The 26,195-nt window shown below is 42.2% G+C and overlaps 1 protein-coding gene across 5 annotated transcripts in view; it reads right to left on the reverse strand.

Annotated features, from left to right (window-relative positions):
- The window catches only part of LOC110977853 (mitogen-activated protein kinase kinase kinase kinase 4-like), a 63,119-nt gene that overhangs the window by 30,575 nt on the left and 6,349 nt on the right, over positions 1-26,195 (reverse strand). For all 5 annotated transcript variants that reach the window (XM_022232343.2, XM_022232345.2, XM_022232341.2 and 2 more), the window contains exons 3-6: positions 23,627-23,683; positions 8,163-8,207; positions 4,124-4,204; positions 3,681-3,791 (exon numbers count right to left, since the gene is read on the reverse strand). In XM_022232343.2, coding sequence (XP_022088035.2) covers positions 3,681-3,791; positions 4,124-4,204; positions 8,163-8,207; positions 23,627-23,683 — 294 coding nt within the window. The remainder of the gene's footprint in view (positions 1-3,680; positions 3,792-4,123; positions 4,205-8,162; positions 8,208-23,626; positions 23,684-26,195) is intronic.

The following is a 26,195-nucleotide window of genomic DNA, read 5'->3' on the forward strand; positions in this document are numbered from 1 at the left end:
TGCTTCATATGTACGAATTTGAATAAAGACAATATTGAGCTTTAGTTTCAAGTAAACAAAATAAAAGCGTGTTCCCATGATGTCAAAGCAGAGGTGTTTCTTTGTTTGTTCTTGAGGGCATTAAAAAGGTTGCGTTGAAGGATCACTATTTAAACTTTGCATGGAAAGGAAAGGTGGCTGTGGTGAGAAACCAGACGATAACACAGTAATTTTTAGTCGAATATTAAAATGTATGTACATGTATATGAATATTCATGCCAGGTAGGTGCCCTTAAAAATTCTGCACGTTGTTTTATTAGGAGTGCAGTCACATGTATATGAATATTCATGCCAGGTAGGTGCTCTTAAAAATTCTGCACCTTGTTTCATTAGGAGTGTAGTCACATGTATCTGAATATTCATGCCAGGTAGGTGTCCTTTAAAATTCTGCACCTTGTTTCATTAGGAGTGCAGTCACATTAATATTCATGCCAGGTCAGTGCCCTTTAAAATTCTGCACCTTGTTTCAGTTATATGTGTATGAAGGAAAAAAAAAAACCTGGCTAGTTTTCATCTTTACGTGTGCTCGCAATCCGCTCAGAGCCTACTTAACACACCAACTGTAAATCCAATGCCTGTTTTGAATCTGAAACTCACATCTTCGAGTAGTGCACGTATTTTTTCTTGCAGATTTTGCTTGCGTTTGGATGCTGACATGTACAACTGTGTACATGTGCATGTCGGCCTATCAGAGTAAACCTCAATAAACATGCCAATTTGAGATTCGAATGGAGCCAGAGCCAGTTTGACCTCTAGTTGTGTCCAGTGTGTAAACAATGCCTGAGAAAACACTGCAATGACCAACCGGGCATACAAACCATGCCAGACCAGACAATTCCCGCACCCTAATCACAACACAACAATTCATTCCGCTGCCTAGGAACCCTAGCAGTAGCAGGGGAGAGATAAGGTTATTTAGGACGACTTTTTCAACTCTCAAGCCAAGGTACGTGTACGGTGTCTGAAGTGAGACATCAACGGACATTCCATGTCATTTTTTGTCTCTCACAGTGCAATCATGACAATAACTGTGGTTCAACCCCCCAAAAGGCTAGACAAGTACAAAGTCCTCTTTAAATTCTGCTTTCCGTCACTGTTCCTTTATGTACATTGCAGCAGAAAGCACTCTGGTCATGTTATACACTACACGTTACATTTCTGCTACAATGTGGCCATCTACAAACACATGTACATGCCGCCTGGTATCTTCCTGGTTTAACTTGTACTTTCAGGTTTCGCTCACATCATGTTATACAGGTTGATTTTCTCGGGACTGGTGTCAATGAACCCTGCGACCTCAGGTTGCTATTGCTCAAGTCAAGCAAAATACGCAAATGCTAAACAAATGACCAAGTGTCTGATGAACCACGCCAGGTGGAAATTTCTGGGAAATTTAGGCCGAGAGCACTCAGGTGGTTTCCTTTCTGGAGGATGTGAAGTAGATTTTGGCTTCACATATAGCAATTTCCGATTGTCTTTATGATTTCATATCCTGCACTTGTGGTGTTAGTTTCATTTCTATCTCTAAGATATTTGGGACAGAAATGCACATACCATACATGAAGAGACAAGAACAGCATGCGTGTTTAGTACGGGCATTTCACAATAGTGCGCCTCCAAGAGTTTGCAATGCGTTGGCCAATCACACTGTGCGAAATCTGTCGACCCAATGTGCATTTGGAATGGGTCGACAGATTTTCTTGGAGGTGCACTTTTGTGAACTGCCTGTATTCTGGCAATTTTCGTTTGGGTAGGGCCAAGGTCAATGCAGAAAAAAAGCTGCCCAAATAATGTCTGGACAACTCCCCCTTAAGAACTTTCTGCATTTTAATAATCAGGACAAGTCTTACGTGTATTCATCAAAACAATTTCCAACTTATGAAGCCTAAAGAACTGGCTATTCTATAAAACACAATGCCCAAAACGAACAGATTAAAAAAAAATCACTCATGCATAGAAAAGGATTTTAAAAAATGCTTCCACTGATCATCCACACTCTGTCAACAGGGCACATGTAGGTGTAAACAACAAAAAGGTGCGTTCTTTGAAACTCAATAAGGCTAGGAAATTTTGTTAACTCCTAACCTCCATGTGAATACGCGTATCAATGCCGGGACTTCCAACAATAAAAAAAAATTTCAATTCATATCCCAAATCTTTGTTGCTTGGATTGTCTCACCTGTGAATGTATTTTAAACCAACTTGTTGGAAATTCACACCTCGGGAATTCCCAGTAACTGGAATGCGGCGGGGAAAAAAACAGAGAAGCGGACGTCTGCATTTTGTATCGAACCCTGGCCCGATTTTTGTCAGTTGTGGTTGGCGTGTGAAAAAGCTTGTTTGACCGGGGAACCGCACAAAGTTTCAAAGCTGCAAAGCCAATGAATCACGTCGGCTCAGACAAAGAAGCACTGTGAACAATACCAGCCCGTGGAAAGCAGGAACCAGTTCACGGCTTTTCCTCATTGTTGGCACAGAAATGTACACTTGGCACAGCAACGCGTGTCAAATAGCGGGTGAACCGGGGACATTGTGCCCTGCTAGTAAAATATATGGGCCTTCTCTGGTTCCCATGTGTACAAACATCAAGGGGCCTTGTAGCAAAAATATATTTTGTGTATATTTATACTGTCGCCCAACAGGGAAATCCAAATAAACCTGAAACCCGATAGGGGTCTATGTGGTTTAATGTTAGGTGAGGCCAACTCGAAGCGCTTAGTGATTTATCAGATCCATTAACAACCCATAGAGGGCAATTTGGGGGGGACAGCGTGGTGGAGGGTGTGAGATTGATGGAAAGGAATCAAAAAAGTACGCACATGAACTGTTCTGAATCTTGGAGGTCAGATTCGAAATCGTCGTAGCCTCTAATGGCGGTTAAGAACACAATTACATTAGACTGGTACCAGGATCATTACAGGAATGAAGGTGGGCGGTAGTTTTCCCAATTCCTGGGATGACACCAGTTACCATACCATTCCCATGCCGAGATGCATGGCTGGGTATCCAGCAGCCACTGGTCACAGGTGAAAACAGAGAAATTGGCCGGGTGCCTACACAACCAGGAAGCAGGTTGATAGCCCAATTGAACCTGAATCTGCTCAATTTAACCCGATCTCATTTCGGCCCACCGAGACCATTCTCTCCTCCCTCCCACTTTCCAGCTTATCTGCTATACCCTCCAAAGATGAAAAACACCGTTAACCCCTGACGCAGGATTCTCTAGTGGGCCAGCCAGTTTCTTACTTTAATGCAAAGCATGTGGCTCTTGGGCAATACCGGGTACCTTTGATGAGAATAAACTGCTTCGTGTTCTTGTCCTTCAAAGAAAGTTGCTTCAGTTTAAAAGTTTTTCAATGAATGTGGCATGTCAATTTGTTTGCATGGTCTTCCTCTGCAGTACCAAAAGTCATGAGCGATCCACAAATCATCTTGTTAATAGCTTGCTGACTTAACTATAAGCCTCAAGCTAAACCAAGAGAGGGCGCAATTTTCCTCTAGAGCAATGCAGGATCCTTTGGTAGGAATTACACTTTGCTGGCTCACAAATGACTAGAAAATGCAGGTGTACGGTCGCATCACTACCAACATGGCCCCTTTCGACCCACGAGGGGGTACTTCTGCTCAAGATGGATACTCACCCTCAGAATTTCACGGCAGATGTAGGCGATCCACTCCTCCTTCAAGGCATTGCCCTTGGTCGCCTTGACCAGATCCGTCACAGATCCCGCCCCGCAAAACTCCATCACCAACTACAAGCAAAAAAAATGGACGCATAAACATGCGCATACTCATCAATGAAGTTCTATTCCCTGGCAAAACCAAAGATTCTCCTCAGCTTTTAAAAATGGCACAGCATCAAGTGAAATTTCAATGAACTTAATCCCTCCCCCCATTTTGACAATTTCTGTACAATTCTTGAGCGCCAGCACCAATTGGACTCCAAAGTTTCAAAGCACCGGTACATGTATCTTACCAAGGTGACCTCTCTCAATAGTGAACAGACATACATGTACATGTACATTTCTCTCTCAATGGTCACACATCTGCAGAATGTGGGGCCCCATTTAGCTGGGATACCTACCCATAATTGGTCATCTGTGCCTCGTATGCCCTTCTTGATGAACGCCCCGTAGTACGTGGCTATGTTTCTGTGATGTGAATACTTTGGAACAGAAAAAAAAAAGGCAGACACCAAATTAGGGCACTGAAAGAAAAAGAGGCACATGGACATGTTCGTGCGGCTGAACGGGAAGAATTGTTTATGGAGAGATGTGACTACACTGTATATCTGCAGAGATCCTAATAGGCGTCGTAGCGATTGTACCAAAGTTGCCACCAACTGACCCAGGAACCAATGCTGAACATAGAAATTAGGCCGTGCTGAAAACCCAAATATTCGATCGATTATCAACTATTTGAATATTATTTTCCAAATTTGAATATTCGAATGCAAAATTCATGCAAAGGAAGGGAGAATGTTCTTTTGTTTAAAATGAGAAAAATGGCACTCCGTACAGAGGCTTGTTTCGAGAAGATTCAAATGAAAAGCAACAGGAATCTTACGACTCAAAAAGTAAATTATTCATTAAAAAATTTAAAAGGATTACAAATTTTCAACAGGGCAAGAAGTGTTGTTCCTCTCTCAAATCTTGTGAAATCATGGCTGGAGATTCTCCTAGATGTGAGAAGCTTTTATAATGTATATGTGTATGCATTATTGCAACTGACTTTGTGTATGGGTTCAATCGACAATTTGCCGTCAGTAAGACCAAATATTTGGTGGAATTGTAGGTTAATTATTCAGATAATGAATTGGTAGAACTGACTGGGCCCTGCATGGAATATATGAGTACCTGTGTAATTCCAGAAATTAAAGGTCCATTTGTGTGTGTGTGTCCCTGTCACATCTGACATGTGATTTTATAAGTTCAGAAAACATTTTCTAATTTCCGCGAGTGATGAATTTATGCAAATTACCTGCCAAACAAAGAGCAACAGTTTGAAATCCCTTCCAGTGATATGTCCATGTCAAATCACAAAGGTCAGATGTAACAGGGGCATGAAAATGTCACACTTTTGGACCCCTAATTTCTGGAATTACGGTACCCATCTGCATTTCATGCAGAAAATACAGGTTATCGGCCAAGAGGGCATGAGATGCACATTTCCCTTCCGTGAGGATGTGAGTGGTTCCCAGCTGACTACTGGTATAAAGCATGAATATTGTTCAGGAGATATTTTTGTGAAACTGGTCCAAGATGTGGATTCCTGCTTAACTGAGCCTGTGGACAAGTACCGTACTGGTATCCATCAGCAGTGACTAAGGCAGTGGTGCACGCGTCACTGACAATTGAAGACCAATGCGACTACCCGTTGGTGAGGAGTTAGCACCCACAAAATGATACAATGGTTTGTACACATTCAGACGAAAGCTACATGTAGTACTGCATCACAATCACAAACTGCATGTACCTGGTATTTTGGACCAATGCGACTACCTGTAGGTGAAGTGTTAGCACCCACTAAATGATACAATGGTTTGTACACATTCAGGCGAAAGCTACATGTAGTACTGCATCACAATCACAAACTGCATGTACCTGGTATTTTGGAAACGCATGAGGGATCTGAGGGACTGAGGAATAACAAGGGACCCTTGTTCCCATCTGTTAAACACTGAAATCCCATGACTGGACTTCATGTGAATTTCACTTCCACAACTGGGCAGAAACAGACTCGAATCTGTTCCTGATTGATTATCTTTCCAAGATTTATCGTCAAATCACGGGCGTCAAAATAGAAAAAACAGGTTCAACTTTCACATCAGATGACATTTGACGGACATCTTTCTCACCAAATCATTTCCAAACCAAAACAAGTTTTCATCAGCTGGTAAGAAACAGGAACAAGATTTTCCGACTGACCAGGGTCATTTCCTTTGTTGATACCTGTTGCCATGGCTATCGGCACCACAAAACCCCGACAAAAGGAAACTGCATGTCCATAAATTCAGAGCAATATTGCTTCTACTCTAAACACTGATAATAATAGTTCAAGTATTTATCTTCACTTTTTCCAGCCAAATATTATTAACTACAAGTGCATTCAACTTAAAGATTCTGAAAGCCAAAGTACTGTAAGTGTGAATTGTCCCATTAGAAATGGACGGTTAAGGTATCTGCAAAATTCTGAATTTTCAAAGCTGGCATTTTGGAGGCAACCAAATTACCCAGCCGTAGCAACAAAATTTGTTATTGGAGAAACATTTTTCATTCTTTTCTCAACAATACAACCTGAATAAAATAAGGTCAACAAATAAAAAATTTAGGGAAAAAATGGCCCTAAATTTTTGTAATTTTTTCCAACAACCAAATTCTATCAGGATTGACAAAAAATAACAATTACTGGAAATGTGCATTTTACACTGAAGTCAAGACATCCAGAAGTACATGAAGGAACCATTTTTCATGAACTGTCCAAATCAGCCACAAACATACTGATTCAGATTAAATTATTAGTTCTCTCTGAGATTCTCTGCAACCAGGCAACTCTTTAAAGAAGTCTTAAGAAGCTGGCCTCACTCAATTCAAACATACACATTCATTCCTGTACTGAGCAAAATGGCTCTATTCAGAAATGTCTTCATCAGACGCGAAGCCAATAAAGCGGCAACACTTTTGCAGCAGTATCAATTCCAGGCCAACAGAAATATGTCCTGGTTCCCTTCTCTCTTCGCACGCCGGCAAAAACCAATAACTGCCCGTCACGGTGGAAATCGGGTTAGGCAAACAGAGTGCACCAAGTCGATAATTTGGAGAGTGGAGACCAATATTCAAGATTTTGTTTTTAATGACAGTGACACTGTACTTTTTATTCCCTTAAGTGTAACTTGATACTGATAACAAAATACAGAATATTTCTAGACAAAAAAAGATGTACAGTACATGTAATCTCAAAAATGTCACCATGAAAAAAGTTTGAAAATGAAGTTTCCAATTTGAACTCTACTGCCAAAGCTTTCGTTCCTTTCCTACAAAGACCTCTTATTCAACATGTATTGCCCACTTGCAATATCTGCATTGTGCTTGTAGTCCATAGTTTAACTGAAAAAGTTTAACAGAAAAGGCTCAAAAATGACCAGGAAGTCCCATAAGATCAATCTGGAAAACTTGATTTCGCCTTCTGGGCACACAAATCTACAAGGTTAACTGAAAATGCAAAATAAAAGTTCGGCTTTTCTGTGAAGTTGTTCATCTACAGAATACGTCCTGTCTTTGGCCAAGGTCCCCTTCCCAACTCCAAGTTTTCATCAAAAGCTATTTGCAATTTTCCAACAATCAGGTCTTTACAAAGCAATCACAGTGATGCCTTTTCAGTGTGTAGGTAACTAATTTACCACTCCCCCCATTTAAAAAAAACCTGAAGTCTGTGACTGTGATTTCCATTAACAAGATTTCACAACAGGGCGCCGATTGTGAGTCAAAATGAATCAAACACAAGCAAACAATAAACAGCTTCTCCTGTGCACGCGCTGAGAGTCACTCCAAATAAATCCAGTGTGACCCTGCTCCAAACAACAATTCCTACTCCCGATACAAGGAAACCCATCCAAACTCAATCACACAGCAGAATAACCCATTACCTCTCATTAACAGCCTGTCCCTCTGTCCCCCAATTATCCGCCTGAAGATTAAAGACATCAATCGCCTTTAATGCATTAATTCTGAAGCCATCCAGCATAGAGTGCAGGGGTTTGTAAAATTCAATGTTGCGACAGTGCAAAGGGTCAAGGAAGGGGATAAGGTGTAACTGCATGGAATGGGCTGGAAGTTAATGATGCAAACAGACCTGCCAAAACACCATTAACTCTTGTCCTTGTAATCTGGGTCAAAAGGTCTGCTTGCCAACAGGAATTGATGCAAGCAGGCAACCCCCAACATACCAGTGCATGTACAGATAGGCCAGACTACATGTTTATCCAAAGGCCAGACTATATCCATTTGCTAACAATCTACTACACTATCCATACTCAACGGTGCCATATTGGTTCCAGACTAGTGTCAAAGGTTGGGCTGGTTTTTTTTTTGGGGGGGGGGGAGAGCATTGGTGTTTATAATTACCTTTTTCAAAACGTTTATCTCCAGTTTGATTTCCTCTTCCTCTTCCTGGACAAGAAAAGGTGAGAGAAAGAAAACAAGAAAAGAGTTAATAAATTACGACAAGAAATAGTTGATATTAAGTGATTACCGTGTACACGTTCATACTGAATGGAACAGTGTCACAGGGGCACATTAGTATGTACATCGTTTGTATTTCCCCCGTCTTTAGTAATGAAGAACAAAACATACACATACATGTACAGGTGCCCATGTGCAATACTGCATGCACATACCGCATGTGACATGCTGAAAAGACGTTCAGTTCCACTCTAGAACCTCCACATTTCTTCCATCACTAAACTTTTTTTGGCCTGAAACCTACCGTTCTGAATCCTCCCAAACTGTCTGCTGTGTAGGAAAATAAAAGAACTGTATTGTATTCTCTAACCTTTACAACTGCAAGAAAGAGTGTCTGGGCTCTGCCTTCCTTAATCCTACAAAATCCTCCAAAACCTCATAGGGAACTATCACAGAAGGGCACGACTGAAAATTACTATTTCAAACCAAAAACTGATGCACGTGTACATGTACACTGGTTACATGTACATGTACATGCTGAATGGTACATGTACTTAGGTACATGTACATGTAGACTTTCACATGAACATACCTGGACATGTACATGTACCTATGTGTACCGTAGCCAAGAAAATTGAAAAGGAAGCATTGATCTGGGGACAATTGACACGTACATGTATCGTATATTGCATGTATCCGCTCTCAGTTGAAGGGCACCCTCACCGACGAAAGAAAGACAGACTGGTGTAAAGTTTTCCAACCGGGTTCTTGCACGCATTCGGCATATTGGTACACGCAGAGACAATACATTCCAACATAAATTTGTTGCGCGTACTCAGCGTGCCCCGCGTCCACTTGCGCACCTACACAGTGAGTTCATACCAATGGGCTGTCAATTTCGTTTAAAAGCACGCCCTCTTTTGTTCCCGCTCAGAGCCGATATTCCAGTACAGTGTATAATGAATGTAAATTCATTTGACAGTTTCCCTATTGAACAATGCATGAACATTTTGATATTGCCCGCTGCGGTTTGATAATGCCCTTTGCATAAAAACCTGATGGCACCTGGATGCGAGCCACTTTCATCCATTCCTATTGGTCAAGAGTCTGTGTGCACTGCAGCACATAGAACCTACTAAGCGCGCGGCAAGTCCATATAAGGCGATTCTTCTGGACTACTTGCACAAGGAATATACCATCAAAATCGATGGGGGGTGTTCGGGAAAATGAAAGTAAAATTCTTGACAAAATCCTCTGAAATTTATCATGTATTGACTTCTTCTGACTCGCTGACTAATGTTTAAGACAAGCTCCGGAGATCGCACGCCGATAGTGCCCTCACTGGCGGCTCGGGCATTAGTCGCCGTCCATTCTCCTGAGCCAACCTTAAACGTACCAGTACATGTACGTTTAAGGCCGGCCAAGAACAAGGCATTTATTTATTCCCCTATTGATGGTACATGTACATCTCAAACTGTGATTAACAATTCTGTATTGATCAAACAAACCTCAAGCAAATAATTCAAAATCACTCATATACCGGACTGTATGGATCAGTACATTAAAACTGTCCAGCATACATGTACACCATTTTAGGACACCACTCGCCAATATTCAGTGTTCTCGTGGCAGTTCATGAGCCCTCGTCTCGCCCTTTAAAATATCAACAGCCTGGCAACTGGCCTTTGTCACGTGTGTGCGCCTAGCCTTCGATTAATTGACGGTGTCTGGTGTGACAATCAATGCAGTAAATTTCATTATTAAACCAAGTCTTGTCCGTGGCCCCGAGAGCAAACGGAGTGAATAATGCTCCTTCAGGTACAGGGTGCGGTAACATGGGCACACCACGTTGGACAGAGTCTGCTAGGAAATTTTTCTCCAGCCAAGGCAGAGACATCTCTGCAGGGCAGATAATGGATCTACCGTACCTGCACAGCAGACGGGGCAGAGGGCCCTCATGAAGCAACCTCCCTCCCCCACAAAAAAAAAAGAAAGAAGGGAAATGGCACATGTACCAGACACCACCAACGATTGCAGCAGACCAAGAAAGTATTTCAAAAATGACGATAACAACTTCGTCCACCTCAGCGACCATACAGACAGGGTTTCAGAAATTACCGTACTCAAATGTCAAAGAAACAAACAGTCAACGAAGTTCAAGTCGGGGACATTTCTACTTAGTACAATTCACGTGTACCGCACGTGTTAAGGAGGCAGGCGTACTTTATTGGACTCAGTACCCTATTTGTTAAAGCAACAAGGGGTCAGAAATACAAGAGAAACTTATTGCTAAAAAAATTGGAAATTTTTAAGGATTTTTTTGGAGAAAATTACAAGAGCTAAAATGAGTTGAAAGGAAAGAGTTCTTCAAGCAATTGCCTAGCAAAACTTTCGCCCTCCTTGTTTACGTTATGCATACAGGTATTCTTTCTAAAATGACAGCCAGTGCAATACTTGTAGGTTTCCAGTTCCGAGTAGTATAAAAAAAGTAGGTGTAACTAGAATCAGAAAAAAACTTTGACCTAGACCGCCTTGAAAACCAGAGTTTTTTGGTATTGCTGACGTACACGTACGTGTACACACATATCCATACATCACTTCATTATCTTTCTGGTAGATTTGAGGAGTTTGGAGCCAAACGTTAGATTTAAAGGGCCGGCCTGGATGTCAAGATGACACAACCGGACGATGAACACACACAAGACAAAGGGGGGGCTGGACAAGATGGCATTGACATGCATGCATGACCAAACTAGGCAATGCCAAACAAAGGCGGATAATGTTGTAAGCTGTAAAACATCCCAGCGACCAGATGGCGGACTTCAAGAGGAATTTTGGACATGCGAAATTGAGATTTAGCCCAAAGTGGAACAGACTGTCCCGCTACGTGAAGTAGCCAGTCATGAAGGATTTCATGCTAGTTCTAGAGTAATGCCTCTAATGGTCGAGTCTACCGGCACATTGCAGGCAGCCATACCGGTACAAAGAGGGCTTTTTCTGAAAATGACAACAAAAAACACCAGGGGCAATGGGGACATTGAGGAGGTTTGGAGCAATGCAACCAAACTTGGTCATCTCAAAAATATTGGCATGCATCACTTTCAATGGCACTATTGGTCGGAACTGAACTTCACTGGTTCGTGAACAACTAGAAAATGCTTGTGTCTTGGTCGCATCGCTACCAACAAAATGAACACTCCCGGCCAACACGGCTCTTTTCAAACAATGAGGGGGTGCTTCTGCTCGAGGTGGATAATGAAATCAAAAGCAACAACAAACAACTTGGACACATAATGTACACACACCGGTATGTGTACGGTTGTACATCATTTCCACTTGTCAAATGCTGACACTGGTAAGTTTGCGATCCTAAGATGCAATTCACTTTAGGTTGAAGGAACTACCAATGAAAAAAAGCAACATTACCGAGGAACAAAAATGGGCAAGGGAAGGGTTGGAAAAGTTTTATCCTCCCCGCACCCTCCCCCCAAAAAAGAAAAATCCCCCCCAAAATTTCATACATGTCGGCTGCCAGGGAAACGAGTCTTGAGAGCAACCAAGCAGGTTTACTGTAAATGTACATGTATGTCTTCATTCTGCAACACAGCCTGCAAAGCATGTACACCTGTATTCAATGTGGCTTTGCAACGAAATTGGGGAGAAAAAAAACGTGTTCAGGCAAAGCTGCAACATGTGCAGTGCACTCAAGTAGCAAGTGGTCCGTCATGGCATGCGGAAGACACTTTTTAAAAATAGCAGCAAACTATCAAATTATTCCTATCGCAGACCAGACGGACAAGACTTTGAGGCCAAGAAATCCAGGGGGCACATAAGATATGTACATGTGCACAGCACAGGATATGACTGCAAACCAAGTTAGGATTAACGACTAGGAAAATTGAAGAGATAAGCTTGAATATGCCACATAACGGGTTTGAGAGTACATGTGCATGTATGCACCAGAATGATTCATGTAGTTAATGATTGGAACAGATATTTTATAGGGAAAAAAGAGCAAAATAGTGAATGTTGATTTTACTAACTTGACTTCCCTGGCTGTGTCATAGCGAAAGAGCCTAAGGCAAACCGACCCCAGATTGAACCCTGGGGGGAAAAAGGGCAGCCAACTCCATTCTGGATACCGGCCAATTTTGACCGCAACTTTACCAGTGTGTGGGACGGGCTTGGACTATCTTAAATCAGGAAGGTTTTAAAATTAGACCGACTTGCTTCAGGGATCGGATGACAGGCACAGCATGGTATGCAGAACGGTTGCTGTAGCTGCCTCCTTCCCATCCTTAAAAGAAGTATATCAATGCTGCCGGCAAAACTGTGCAGATTGTGAGATACTAGAGCAGGAAGTTTTATCAAACCTACAAGTACCATTTGCTTGATTTACCTACATGTACATGACATGTACAGCATATGAATCATAGTTTTTGTTTTGTCAAGAATGGAAGACAGTTTTTCTTTGTTTTGCCTGTCTGGTTTCTAGGCTTTGCTCTCTCTATCGACCGCAGGTTTTCACCTCCCAACACGTCAATGGCACATATTTATGCACACTGGTATTTATTTGCAGGAAATGGTTATTTTCACTGTTCATTCCAACAATTACAACTGAAAGACACAAGTTTGTGAAAGTGAAGCAACAGCAGTCGTATGTGCACAATCTCTCCAAAGAGTAAAATAAACATTGAACACTCTTTCTACACAAATAACATTCTCACTATCATCCACTGCATACGTACATGTATCCATGTCCGTGTACATGTTCCGTACATGCAAAAACCAGTCAGTGCATATGTACTGGTACGTGTACATATGGTAAAGCTGTCATTAACCCTGACACTACATGTACATAATACTACAAGTTACTACTTGTGGTAAAATGTAGTACTGAGCGCTGTCCCTTGTAAGAGGACATGACCTTATTGTTCTGTGAAGCCATAAAATACAATAGATAAGACAATGTACCATACAGTGCTGTGGCAATATGAATGCATGGCTTTATTGTTCTCTGTATGAGTAACAATGGAGGTAACCTAGCCAAAAATAGTAATTTGTAGCCATAGATCCTTCAGGTTCAGACTATTTTGTAGTACTGAGTACTGTAGGCCAAACAATATGCTTGGCAGTTACGGTTAAATGTTAACATGTACATTTACTGCACAGTTATAATGGGATGGATTTGTGCGTGACCGCATACATGCACTTTGCGGGTCCGCACCGTCCACCGCCGGCTGCACGGGACGCAGCTGGAATATTTTGGGTGGAAGGAATCTGCAAATGATGAGGTCACCGCTCGCATCTGGGACCACAGACTGCAGGTGTGGCAGACGCCGGGTGCCGACATGCACTGCATCTCTGTGGAAGTTATCCGGAAGGACTGGTCTTTGCACAACGCTGTCTGGGCGGGTCAGTCCCGTCCAGTCCACTGCTCGACAATTCAATGAAACAATGAGGACTACATGTACATGTATTTTCAGGAATGAGGGTGCTGTAGCATCCTCAGAGGTCAATGTATGTACATGTACTAGTTGTGGGGACAACGCTTGTACATGTACATGTACTAAACTGCTAATCATGTTATGGGGAGCAATATTTGTCAGTCTCAACTTTCCTAATAGATAAAACTGTCTCCAACACAACAAGCACACGTGTACATACATGTACATGCCGGTATATTTCGTGTACAGATTGGCACTGTCGTTGCAGGTTAGTACTACACAAGCTTTAAATGACGGATATCAAGAAAAAATTTGTTACCAGACATCTCTTTGTCCTCACAACGTGCACTACAATTAGATGCAATTCTCAGCTTAAAGTGGGCTGGTCAGAGCACATATAATGCAAGCTCTTTAGTGTATAGCAGTACACTTGCTTGAATGTTCCGCACGTGTACATACGAGTACACACGAGTACATGCATCTATTTATTAGCTATGGCTTATTCGGAACCTTCAGGAAGAAAATGTCTTGTTCTCATGATATTCATGAGCGGACGAACAAGAGCAGTGGGTAAACCGGTAGTTGATCTTAACACTCATATTCTGTTTGCGTTTTTCCGTCCAGCTGTAATCTTTCCAGTTGAGTTTCCATGAACGCTCTTGCCATCTGCATTCAAGCACAAAAATCAATAACTTCTTTCCATTTACGTGTATACCACGGCACATTATCTGCAGTTTATCTGCGGGTTAACTGTTTGGAAACACTGATGAATTCATTCTTTCCCGTTATCTGCCTCAGTTGTAATTAAGTACTTGCAGTTGCGTCTACTGGGACTGACTGGAAACCTTTTAAAATCAACATTCAATAAACTGAAATCGAAAGGGGCAATAATCTCTCATCTCTTAGGCGTACTCTTTGGTCTTCAGCCAAAACAAACTCCCCCCTGTGATGCAACCTCAACTATTAATCTTCAGCATGTACATGTATGCAACAGAGATGTCAGTGTTTGGCCTGTCTGCAGAAGAGAAAGCCCAACAGCATCTGGGGGACGTAATCCTGGGATTCTGTGGAAACGGCCAAGCACGTATGGTACATGTAGCTCCCAATATGTGGACACAGTGGACTGCTGTTTAAAATACAGTCGCCATTTTTTCCAATTCAGCATTGACGACAGAATGTTCAGTGTGTGTTCCATCTCTGACCTTAGATGTGCCCCCGTGCATGACAAGTACATCGTCCGGGCACAGCTTTTCTTTTTGTTCACACTGTTGAAGCTCACTACCGATAACCTGCAGGGCAGAATTCTGACGGCACTCTGCAACCGGTGAATCTCAGAAATAGGAAAACATAAGGTCATCACACAAATGACCTGTCAACGCGGTAGACCAGAGTACATGCATCCAGTGTCATGTACATCATACATGTACAGAGACATTCAACAGACCACACGTTCACCCTGCATGATGTGCATAAACTATCCTGTTCAATACATGTACATGATTCAGAGTACGTTCTGTCAAATATGATGCATGTGCTTTACATGTATACCCACACATGCATGCACGTACTGTACATGTACATGCCAGAACATGTTAGTACATTTACTTCACTACACTACATGTACATGTATTTGTTATTTAACAGGAGTATACGAGGAAATGTGCGAGTCGTAAGTAAATTTAGATAACCCACGGCACATGGACTCTGACGTTCTCTGCAATTTGCTCCACAAAAAATGTGCTCCTAGGAAGACATAAAACCAAACTCAAAAATCCACATGATTCACAGGCCTCCTGGCCATCCATCATGGGGAACCACAATCCAGCACAATTAATGCGCTAAATTTTTACCAAGGCAACCATCAATCCATCTTTTCCCCTAAATCCCCCCCCCACCACACACACACACTGTCTTTCCTGATCAGCCGACCTGGCTCATAACTAAGACAAATGCTCTCATCCCAAAAAAATAATAATGATAACAAATACAGAACATGCCACTTTCCAAACATGAATCATATGCCCCTGGGGGGACATTGATTCAACAAACCCTACCACCTAGATCCATCATACAGTTAGGGCCAATCACTGCAAATTTACCTGATTTCTAGTAGTAGTACATGTATGTTCCCTTTTGGGGTGAGGGAGAAAGCTCTTTCTGGTCTTTGGTGTGCATGCGAGCATAAGTGGGCCTAGACATCATGGTTCCGGTAACAGGGTGAGTTTAAGGGGACAAAAGAAATCCTTTCTTTTGTTTTGCTTACCGTAGCTGTTAAAATCCCTCAAAGGGGTAAGCGTGGGAGCATGATGGGATGGGTTCCTTCCCAAATTGCTTAGGTTGTGTGAATTTTGCACTTGCATTTTGTACAGAGAGTAAACAAGGACAGGTGGCAAAATCAGACAGATTCTATCTCCAAAAAAACCCCAGAAATTTGGAGTCAGAAATTTTGAAATCATCCCAAATCCTGCAAAAATGAACACTTGTACTGTGCCTGCAAAAACCACAGTTCAAACTTGACTTAAAAACAAACCAGCAGACGTTCACTGCATTTTATACGTACATGTACACGCTTGCATGTACTGTAACAACATGAGTGTGATTGCCAAGTGCAGAGCTGTGGTGAGACCCGGTACCACGTCACACAACCATTGTTCCTATTTCTGGCAATGTTGCTGCCAAGATACAATTCGCTGATGTGCATGTGCCAACCAATGCACGCACACGTACACACACACATGTACCACATGTCATGTTGAAATCGCTACATGTACATGAAAGTTGGATTAGTGTCAAGTCATCATATTGGTACATGTAAACTGACCCCAGGGCCTAAAATGGATGCTACCCCGTACGGATGGACATTAACACCAAGCTTGTCCGTGTCCGCAGTTGGCCACTTGTCCTCTTGGTGGCCCACTGTATTGTGAATCATGCTACTGTCCCCCGTCCCCCACCCATACAAAAAATGTACCCCTATCTACCCGTTCATACACCAGCACCTTCACTTTAATGTTTGCGGAAACTTATACATGTATTACATACATGCGCATGTATGAGCATTGCCAAGATGAACTCTTCGGTAGATTCAAGGTAATAGGAGAATGATTGAAGTCTCAGTGCATGACCTGGACTGAGCAATCCATCAATATGGTTACCCAGTCTGGTATGGAAGACCACTGAGGAATAAAGAAGACATTATACAGTGCGCTCTGATGAGCTGCGCTGCCATTACTAACCTCATAACGACCCTTGGCCATTTCATAAATTAGTCTAGTCTCTCCTCGCTGGTCTCTCCCCCCTCCCCCCCCAAAAATGCAACACTGGTGGTTTTTGTGCTGACCACATTATGTGACCCTTGAACAATGCCACGACTGATGACTCAAATGTTCAACAGCCCTTGTTTTTTCCCCCCCAAAAAAGCAGCAAGGTTATTTTTTTTCCTTAACCCACAAGGGGCACCGGCCATTGCAAAGTACCGGTACACTCCAACAAATGGTATCAATACATGCACAGGTAGAGTACATAACATTTATTTTAAAAATGTTATTGATTCCAAAACAGACTTAATGCATACATGTGTCTTTACTTGCAATTTGGTTCTTCCAGAAATGTTCACAAAAACTGACAAGAGACTTTTTCCCCTCTTATTCTTAAGTACTGCCAGAAAAGATAAAAAAAAAATTACCGGTAGTCCTCGCAAATTACACTCAACCGGACTATTGGACAAAATTACCCGGTAAACTTGGATAAACTTTATGATGTGTTGACAACAAACAACATTATTTCGTGTCTGGCCTTATGATGCCCTCTGATGCTGTCTTCACCGGTACCCTGATGCCACGCACCTAATGACCATCATCAGGGTATAGATTACCAGCAAGTGTTGTTCTATGCCGGGGTGAGTCATATGTCTACAACTGGCCCCCCCCCATAGGAAAAAAGCCAGCCTCGACACAATGCAGACAGGGTTAGAATAATGATCTCGGGAGAGATTTCCCGAGGAAAACAATGACTGCGGTTGAAATCCAAGGTGATAAAACAATAACTGCCATTGCATACCGGTATGTACCGACACGCACATCAATTTCCCTGACAGTGACACCTACACAGTGTACATGTATGTAGGTCTAGCAAAATGGAGTCCTTGGAAAATTATTCACATACTCTACCAGGTCAATGAATTTGAGACTTTGACATGCATTCAACTACTGGTCAATCGGAACATCTGGTTTGCTCAGCTTTTACAAACAAACATTTTTAAAGACAGATACACTTTACATACATAAATATTTGTCAAAGTTTCAATACACCGGCCGGGTACAGTAAAATGTGAAGCCTTCAAATGTCATCATTAAGTATTCTACGGTATTTCCCTTGCTTCTACTGTACAATGGGCTTACCCGGTGCACGTGTCTTTCACTGTACAGTCGACTGGATAGGGACAGAGTCCTGCCTCACCTTAACCCGAACAGTACCGGGCGTTGTTTGGCTTGGAGTACTCAGTACTACAAAATACTATGTAACACTCTGAGCCTGAAGGACCTAGCACTACAAATTGCTATTTCTGGCTAGGTTTATTCCGTTGTTACTCGTACAGAGAACAATGAAACCATGCATTCATAGTGCCACAGCACTGTAAGGTACATTGTCTTCTCTATTGTATTTTATGGCTTCAGAGAATAATAATGTCATGTCCTCTTACAAGCGACAGGACCGAGTGCTACATTTTACTACTAAGTAGTACTTTGTAGCATTCGGGACTGTTAGGGTTAAAGTACTGTCACCATGGATGGCCATCCTTACAATTACATGTAAATCAAAAGATTGCAATTTTGAATATTTAAGAACTTGTCTTGCTGTTTATGTTCCATATTCATATGTACATTGTGCACGTACATAATTAGCAACAGTTTGTTACTAAGACGCATATTTATTATGGTTTCAAAATTTTTGCAAATTACATGTGCACGCTACATACATGCACAGTGTGCATGCCTATTTTGCTGCAGCATATGCCAACGTTTCGCATGTGGCAGACAAATCATGTTCATATATACACACACGTGTGTACTGTATGCACTTTGAAATCAGAAGACTTGTAGAACCACTAATGGCTTTTGCACGTGATTTGTCTGTCTGCGCTCCTGCGCCATCTTTGTTCATTCATGCCCCCCCACGCTCGTCTGCCGTTCACTAGTACACATGAACATCCTCGCTGCAGGTTTTCTCACTTTTTTCCTTGAGTAACTATGGAGTGGCTCCTGCAATATTGGAGGGTAAATAGTTGTGTGGTTCAGTGGAGCACAACTCAAGAGACAAAAGGAACAATTCTTACCATTACAACTGGGCACTGGGCCAATGATTAATGATTGTGTTTGCAGGTCTTTTGCCGTCAAACTGAGAATAATGCAGCCCGTGCACTGCATACTCGCATAAAAGATCCCCAAAAGTTACCACAACACCGAGAAAAAGAAGGCAGAAAAATACAATGCTCACCAGCCAAAATTAAAAATGTCCACATGCCTCATACATGTATGTACCGGTACAATTAGTAATGGCTGGACTGAACCTTCCTAAATCCCACAAAATCTTCCAAAAGATCCCAGTGGATTTTGAAGGATATTCTAAAGTCAGAGTTAATCAGGGCTTACATGTACCGGTACATACTGTACGTATATACGCACATGCACATGTACATGCATTCCACATAAAATTACATGTACATATATCTCAGTTTTACATGTACATGTGGAAAGTTACGATTGAGATTCTACTATAGTTTTTCGAAGATCCGCAAATGATACTAATGACCCAGGCTTCATGAAAGGCCAGACAAATGGCACAGGGCACTCTACATTACCCATACTTGTACCTGTGGGTACCATGAACTTGTATAAAAAAATTCAATGGCATTTTGCCACATTGACGTGCACACCTTTAATGGAATGCATAATGAACATCTGTGCGGGTAAAGTCTTTGGGTCAAAATCGATCGTTGCCCTCGTCTAATCCAGCCGTCCGTGCAGGGGGCCCTTGATTTCCCAGCCTAAGCCGTTATCTCCTTTTCCAAGAACAACAGACAATGGCCTGAAGCCACAATGATGCATAAAGTTAATTATATTTACAATGCACAGGTGCGGGCGTGCACGCCATGCATATACCTACACTGTGCATGTAGGACCTACATGTACATGTACACTGTACATAGTTTGTACATAGATTTGTATTGTCTGATGCTGTGTTCATTTTATAAAGAGTTTGCATGTGCATACATGTATTGTACATGTGGGTGTGCCATGGATGACAGCATGAATTACACATCACTACATGTAAACTCTATAAGTCCTTTCCAATCAGGCTTTCAAACATTCAACAACCCAAAGTTGCTTTCCTTGCTGCTGAGTATTTTCAATATTCATATTTTTTCCAATCCTCGGCCAAGAATTTCAATCGCCACATTAAACTACAAACAGCCCCAAGGTATGGATGGGCAGTTGCCTTGTACATGTACCAGACAGCACAGCTAATCTGAGACCACACAGGAATACTGACTGTGCGTGTGAGCCCAAACACAAAAAAGAAGGTGTAGACCTCGATCAGGATGCTGCCATTTTTGTCTTGCCCCCACAGACCAAATAGCCAAAGAAATGCAACTTTACAAGCTGATACAAGGAACAGACTATTCTTGACTTCCAGCCTCAGTACATGTACAGTGCTTTTGATGTCAGAAAACTGTGTGGCTGCACCAAGGCCTATCCCGGTACTATACGCTACTGGTAGTCCCAAAATACATGTATTTGTGTACTGTGCATGAGCATAAATAAACATGTAGACACCCTGTCATGAGCATGCATCACTGTTAAGTATTCAGTCTTGGTACATGTATATATGTAGGCCTTGTAATTCGGGGCCACGTATCAAGTTCCAACATTGCAATGAATATCTGGGCTGCGTTTCCAGATGGCCTGGCCCTCTCTATTTCCATGAAGCTGAGATATTTTATCGCAGGGGTGCAGCAAACCGTCCTGCCATATCAAAATTCCAACAGCGGCATCAACTATCAGCGTGCCTCAGTTCTGGGTCATTCTGTAAATTTGGGGTCCAATTTTTTTCCCGTCCCTGTTACGACTGGCATGTGATTTTTAATGTTTAGAACTCAATGTTTAATTTCCAATACTGAATAAGCCCTGCAAATTACATGTACCTGCCAAACAAATAAAAACAGTTTGTAATCAATTTCAGTGATACATCCCTCGTCAAACATGTCTGATGGTAGACATGTCAGAGGCACCCGGAACGGAAAAATATCACGCTTTGGACCCCAAATTTATAGAATGACCCTTCTCATACATTTCCAATGATCAGTTTTGTTCTTGCATGTCGCTGTGTGCACAGTACCGGTGCTTTCCTCGGAGCGCCAGTGAGAATAGAAAAAGAAATTACAAGCTGGCTCAGACGGGACTGAAATTCAGGACCTCCTAGATACTGGCGCAAATATACACATATTGCAAAGTGGCCTCAAAGCTTCCATGGTTGAGTGGCTGATGGGTCATTCCGTGTCAAATCAAACACTTCTTGGGGTCCATCTCACAGAGTTTCTTGAAATGTGCTGGAATTGTTTGGTCGTATGAGAAATCTCCAACACCCAGGTTTAAGCGCTTTGCGTCATGTGATTCATGAGTTATTAAAAGGTCATTGAACTTTTAACATCAATTTTTCACTATGATTCTGAATATCTGTCTCTCTAGAGAGGAATGTCCGACACAGATGATTTTCTCCTTAAAGAGGCATTGAAACAAAATCCTTCTTTCCCCAATTATAACCTTTAGACAGCTGAAAAGACCATCTTCCCAAATTAACAAGAAAATATGGAACGGTTTTCCCATTTCTGGCCAAAAAAAAATTCCAAAAGTGGGTTTCTGCGACTTCCTTTTTGCTGATTTTAGAAACACTCATTATGTATTCATGATACTAGTGACCTCAAAACATCATGGGGTGATACAGCCATAAACAGGGTGCATCTCAACACACAAGTCTTGTAGTAGAGGCATTCGGAGTTCTTGTGCAGTTAATTTTCGACAGATCAATTTGTCGCATACTGGTTTTTGGAGTGGCCAATCTACCTCCCCAACCCTAGATGTTGAAATACTTGAAGCCCTTTTTGGTTGGACTTTAAGAAACTACGTGTATTTTGTTTGCAAATTACATGTACATGTATACGACAGAAATAAATGTACATGTATGCCGTCAAGCAAAATGACCTTTGATCCCACACAAGCTGCAGAATTAATTTGTTTAAACTCTGCCTTATAAATGTAAGTCTCTTTGCAAAAGGTGCAACCAAATACTTAAAATTTTTAGATCGTGTCTCAATTGGGCATTCTGCCGCTGTGACTCGGTTCTCGCCTTCAGCACGTCATAGCCAAAAGCCATAATCTCATAGCCAAAAGCCATAACCTCATAGCCAAAAGCCATAACCTCACAGCCAAAAGCCATAACCTCATAGCCAAAAGCCATAACCTCACATGTGCAGAGTAGCCATAGACAGCAATGCCTGTTTTGGACAATGGGTTACAAACTCTATCAATAAAAAAAAAACCAACTTTCATCTGACCCACCCCCTGTACTCAGACCCTGCCTGACCTGCCATGACCTCGGCAGACCCAACAGTTGTTTTGGCTGAGCCTTTAAATCCAGGGGATTGCTGACCCAAGGTCAATACAAGAATATACGGGTACATGTACCGGTACAATGCACTTGTAGGCTCCTGTATAAGGGTATTTCCTCTTGAAAGTTGAACTTGCCCTTTAGTGTAGGCAACTGGCTACCTGGTATTTAAATGACTGTGAACCAATGCCAAGGATAGTTTTATAAGCACAACTTTGCTAAGCATAGAAACTGTTCACTTAGCAAACATGGCTAAAATGTCCCCAGGTATGTACATGTACATTACCTGTGACTGGCTGAGTCCCACCAGTTTCATGCTCAGCAAAAAAAGTCAGCCTACCCAGTAAGCACGTTTGTTAGAGTACCTTTACCACATCTAAGAAATTGGGAATACTGGCACAGCACATGCGCGCGTGTGGTGTAAAATCATAAACCAAGACTCCAAATAATCCAACGCTCATTATTTTCCATATTCCTACCGGTTACGATCATTCTACAGGGACTGGCTGCGCACGGCCACCCTCTAACTTTAAATGGTTGACTTTTCATCACGGACTTGTTTGAGGACGACACAACCCTGCCAACTACGATGATGAATGAACAAGTCCAAGAGACCTTTCCCACTTTGTGGTTCAGCAACCAAGTTCACATGTCACTGAACTTCAATACATGTACCAGTATGTTCCCAGACGCCACCCAAGAATGATCTATCACACAAGGGTACAGAGGGTTACGTCAAGGACCAGTGATTACCTCTCCTATTCCCATCCCTCCCACACAACAGTTAGAAAAACCCTGCGTCAAATATGTGAGGAGCAAGACCTCTGATCTCCCAACGTTCTTTGTCTGGTACATGTAGGTATGTACATGTACCTACAAACCTCTTGACAGCTGCAAGGCCTCCTTGCGCTTCTAAACCCCACAAAAATATCTTCACTTTTTTCTTAGGTGAACCACACGTGTAAGAGCAACCCTTACTTCAAGGACACCTCTCCTTGTGAAACATCAGAGAACGTGTCCTCTTCCATTGTCAAAAATTGCCAGATCTCCTCCAAAGAAGAAAGAAAACTGTGCCCATCAAAGCAAAGACAACATGTACCAAGGATCCAGAGGTACACGTAAATTTGAACTGTATTTACAAGCCCACTGGTGTGTGATTTTCACCGTCCAAAAGGAGTTGTAAGAAAAACCATGATTACAGCAAATGCATTCCACACAGTTCAGGCCCAATGCTGTTAAAAATAAAAGGGGGAGGGATGTTCGACCCTTCAAGTAAATCTGCAGCTGACCCACCTCTGTGACGTCCATGACCTTGATGGCTGCCAGCTGACCCGTCTTGACATGGCGACCCTGGAGGAACACAGAAAAATAGACATTCAATCTCCAGCTTTCCCAGAAAAAAAAATTACTGCACTGGTACCCCCCCTCAAAAATTACTCAGTACTTTGAAGTTTTAGAATGACAACAAAAAGGTGAAAGATCAAAGAGGGTATATAAGCATGTGCATGTACTGTACAGTATATCAAGGAATGACAAACAGATTTTGAAGACCCCTTAACATTTCACGAATGACAATTTTGTGAAACATGCGTTCCGGGGGGGGGGGGGAGATCGACAAGTAAGTGAGCCCTCTCTTTTGGTCTGACCCCTCCAACAGGCTGAGCTTCAAATCCCCTTGTCGGCTCCAAGACTCATCCTGTTATGATTTCTGGGTCTGATCCTTCAAGGCATGTAATCCCAGTGTAACAGTAGACAGCAGACAGGACATTATCTGTTGTTCCTCTGCTAAAGCTCAATGCTGTATTTGTGCAGGGTGACTGCCCCCTCCTACCACCCAGCCAACTTTGTCAATTTGTGGTTGACTGCCAAATTCCACCAAGACACCTGTCCTTGCATTCATACAGTCATTGCTTTGTTTAGTTCTTAAAAAGCAATCTGATGAAGGATCTGAAAGAATAAGTACTGGTACTGGCTGACTTACAATTGAAAATCATGGGTGGCCAAAACATGTACATGTACTTTCCAACTTAAAATTGAGCCTTTGCCCAAAACTACCCTAATGCCAATACTTCCATTAACCCTAACAGTCCTCAGTCCTTCACCTGTTGGAGGACTGAGGACTGTTAGGGTTAATCCTGGACTCTAAATTCATTCCTGTGGTACCGAAATCGACAATGATATCAATAAAACGATCTGTTCGGAGCCATGCCCAGATTGAATATTTTTACATTTGACAGGTGTACCACAAAAAGGATGCCCAGAGTTTTTGTCATCCTGAGAGCAATTCAGGAAAATGTCTCTGTTTACCAAGTGGATTGAATTAAATTCCAAACCACATTCACAACACGTAGAACCATTTTACACTCAAAAGTAACAAACCTCTTTTCCAGGGGAATATTTGTGACTAGCTCTGCAAAAATGGCCCTTGGGCTTACGTGTGACAAATCGATTTTAAGTGATGCCCACGGAGGGAGAAGCCTTTTAAAAATAAGAATTAGATTTGTGCATTTTTGACCTCTGTCACAAATTCTATTCCCGAAATACGGTAAAACTTAGAACTGATCTCTGGCAGATGTATGTGTTTGGGATGGTCTGGTACATACATGTACAGAGGCAGAGCATGACTTAAGGGCCTTTTTTGCAGAGGGGGTTACATTTTATAGGGGGATGGACAATGGCATGACACAATAAACTCTCTGTTGTCAGTGTTATTGCCCTTAACACCCCCACCCGAGTGCATGTAACACAAAGTTTCATCTCCTCGTTCCGAGTTAATAAAATTTCCGTTCCCAGGCACGTACATGTAGGTGATCTTGTTCCATCCATCCACGGCCTTTTTTTTTTTCCCAGGACTTCCCTTCCTCCACTGGAAAAAAATCCCCGCCCGCCCGTGCATGTACGGCAGATTCTGTTCCCATCAACACGCTTGTCAAAGGGATATATCGTGGGTTGACCTCTGGTAACCCAGAAATGTAAGCAAATTGTGTGCATGTGTTGACATGGAATCCACAAAGTGATGGGGCCCATGCCTGAGGACCTGCATCCTCCCAATGCGGGCATCCATGTTCCAGTACGTACCGGTACATGTACACTGTACATGTACTACTCTACATGTACACTGTACATGTACATAGGTGTACATGTCATCATGCATCATTCGTTACATCAAAGGCTACAACAAAAAGTAAAACCTTTGGCAGTTTGCCGATACCCTTGTGTAAAATCATTTTACACCGATGATCAGGGTGAAGAGGTTCCACATGTTAGGGCCACACCCTGTTTTAAATGTCCAATCTTGCTCAGTCCTGCTGTCCCTTCTTTCCACGGTCACTCAACTTCCAGTGCGTGCACGTGAGAGGAGTTTAACGCACCACAAATTACAGGAAAACCAGAAACCAATTTACATGAAAACATCAACCAACTAGCAATGAGTCATTTAAAATATACAGGTGCCAAGAGGTGTCAAGCCCTGAAGGTGCACAAAGCGCACGTTACAAGGGATGAGTACAAGCATGGACATGAATGTACATGTACATGTCCATGTATTTACCACAATATAATGTGCAAACATGGGTAATTCCAGAAATGAGGGGTCCATTTTTTTCATGTCCCTGTCACATGTGACACAGGATTTTGTAAGTTCAGACCACTCTTTCTAATCTCCAAGAGTGGGGAATGAATTTCAAGTACCTGCCAAACAAATGCATGTAGTAATACTTTGAAATCAATTCCGGTGATATTTCCATGTCAAATGACAAAGGTCAGATGTAACAGGGACACAAAAAGGTCACACTTTTGGACCTCCAGTTTTTGGACTGTACATTACAACTTACATGCATATTGTATGCACCAGTATGGGGTA

This window comes from Acanthaster planci, linkage group LG14 (assembly GCF_054643075.1).
Source record: "Acanthaster planci isolate LZ-2023a linkage group LG14, COTS_SCS, whole genome shotgun sequence".
In the NCBI taxonomy this organism is placed as follows: Eukaryota; Metazoa; Echinodermata; class Asteroidea; order Valvatida; family Acanthasteridae; genus Acanthaster; species Acanthaster planci.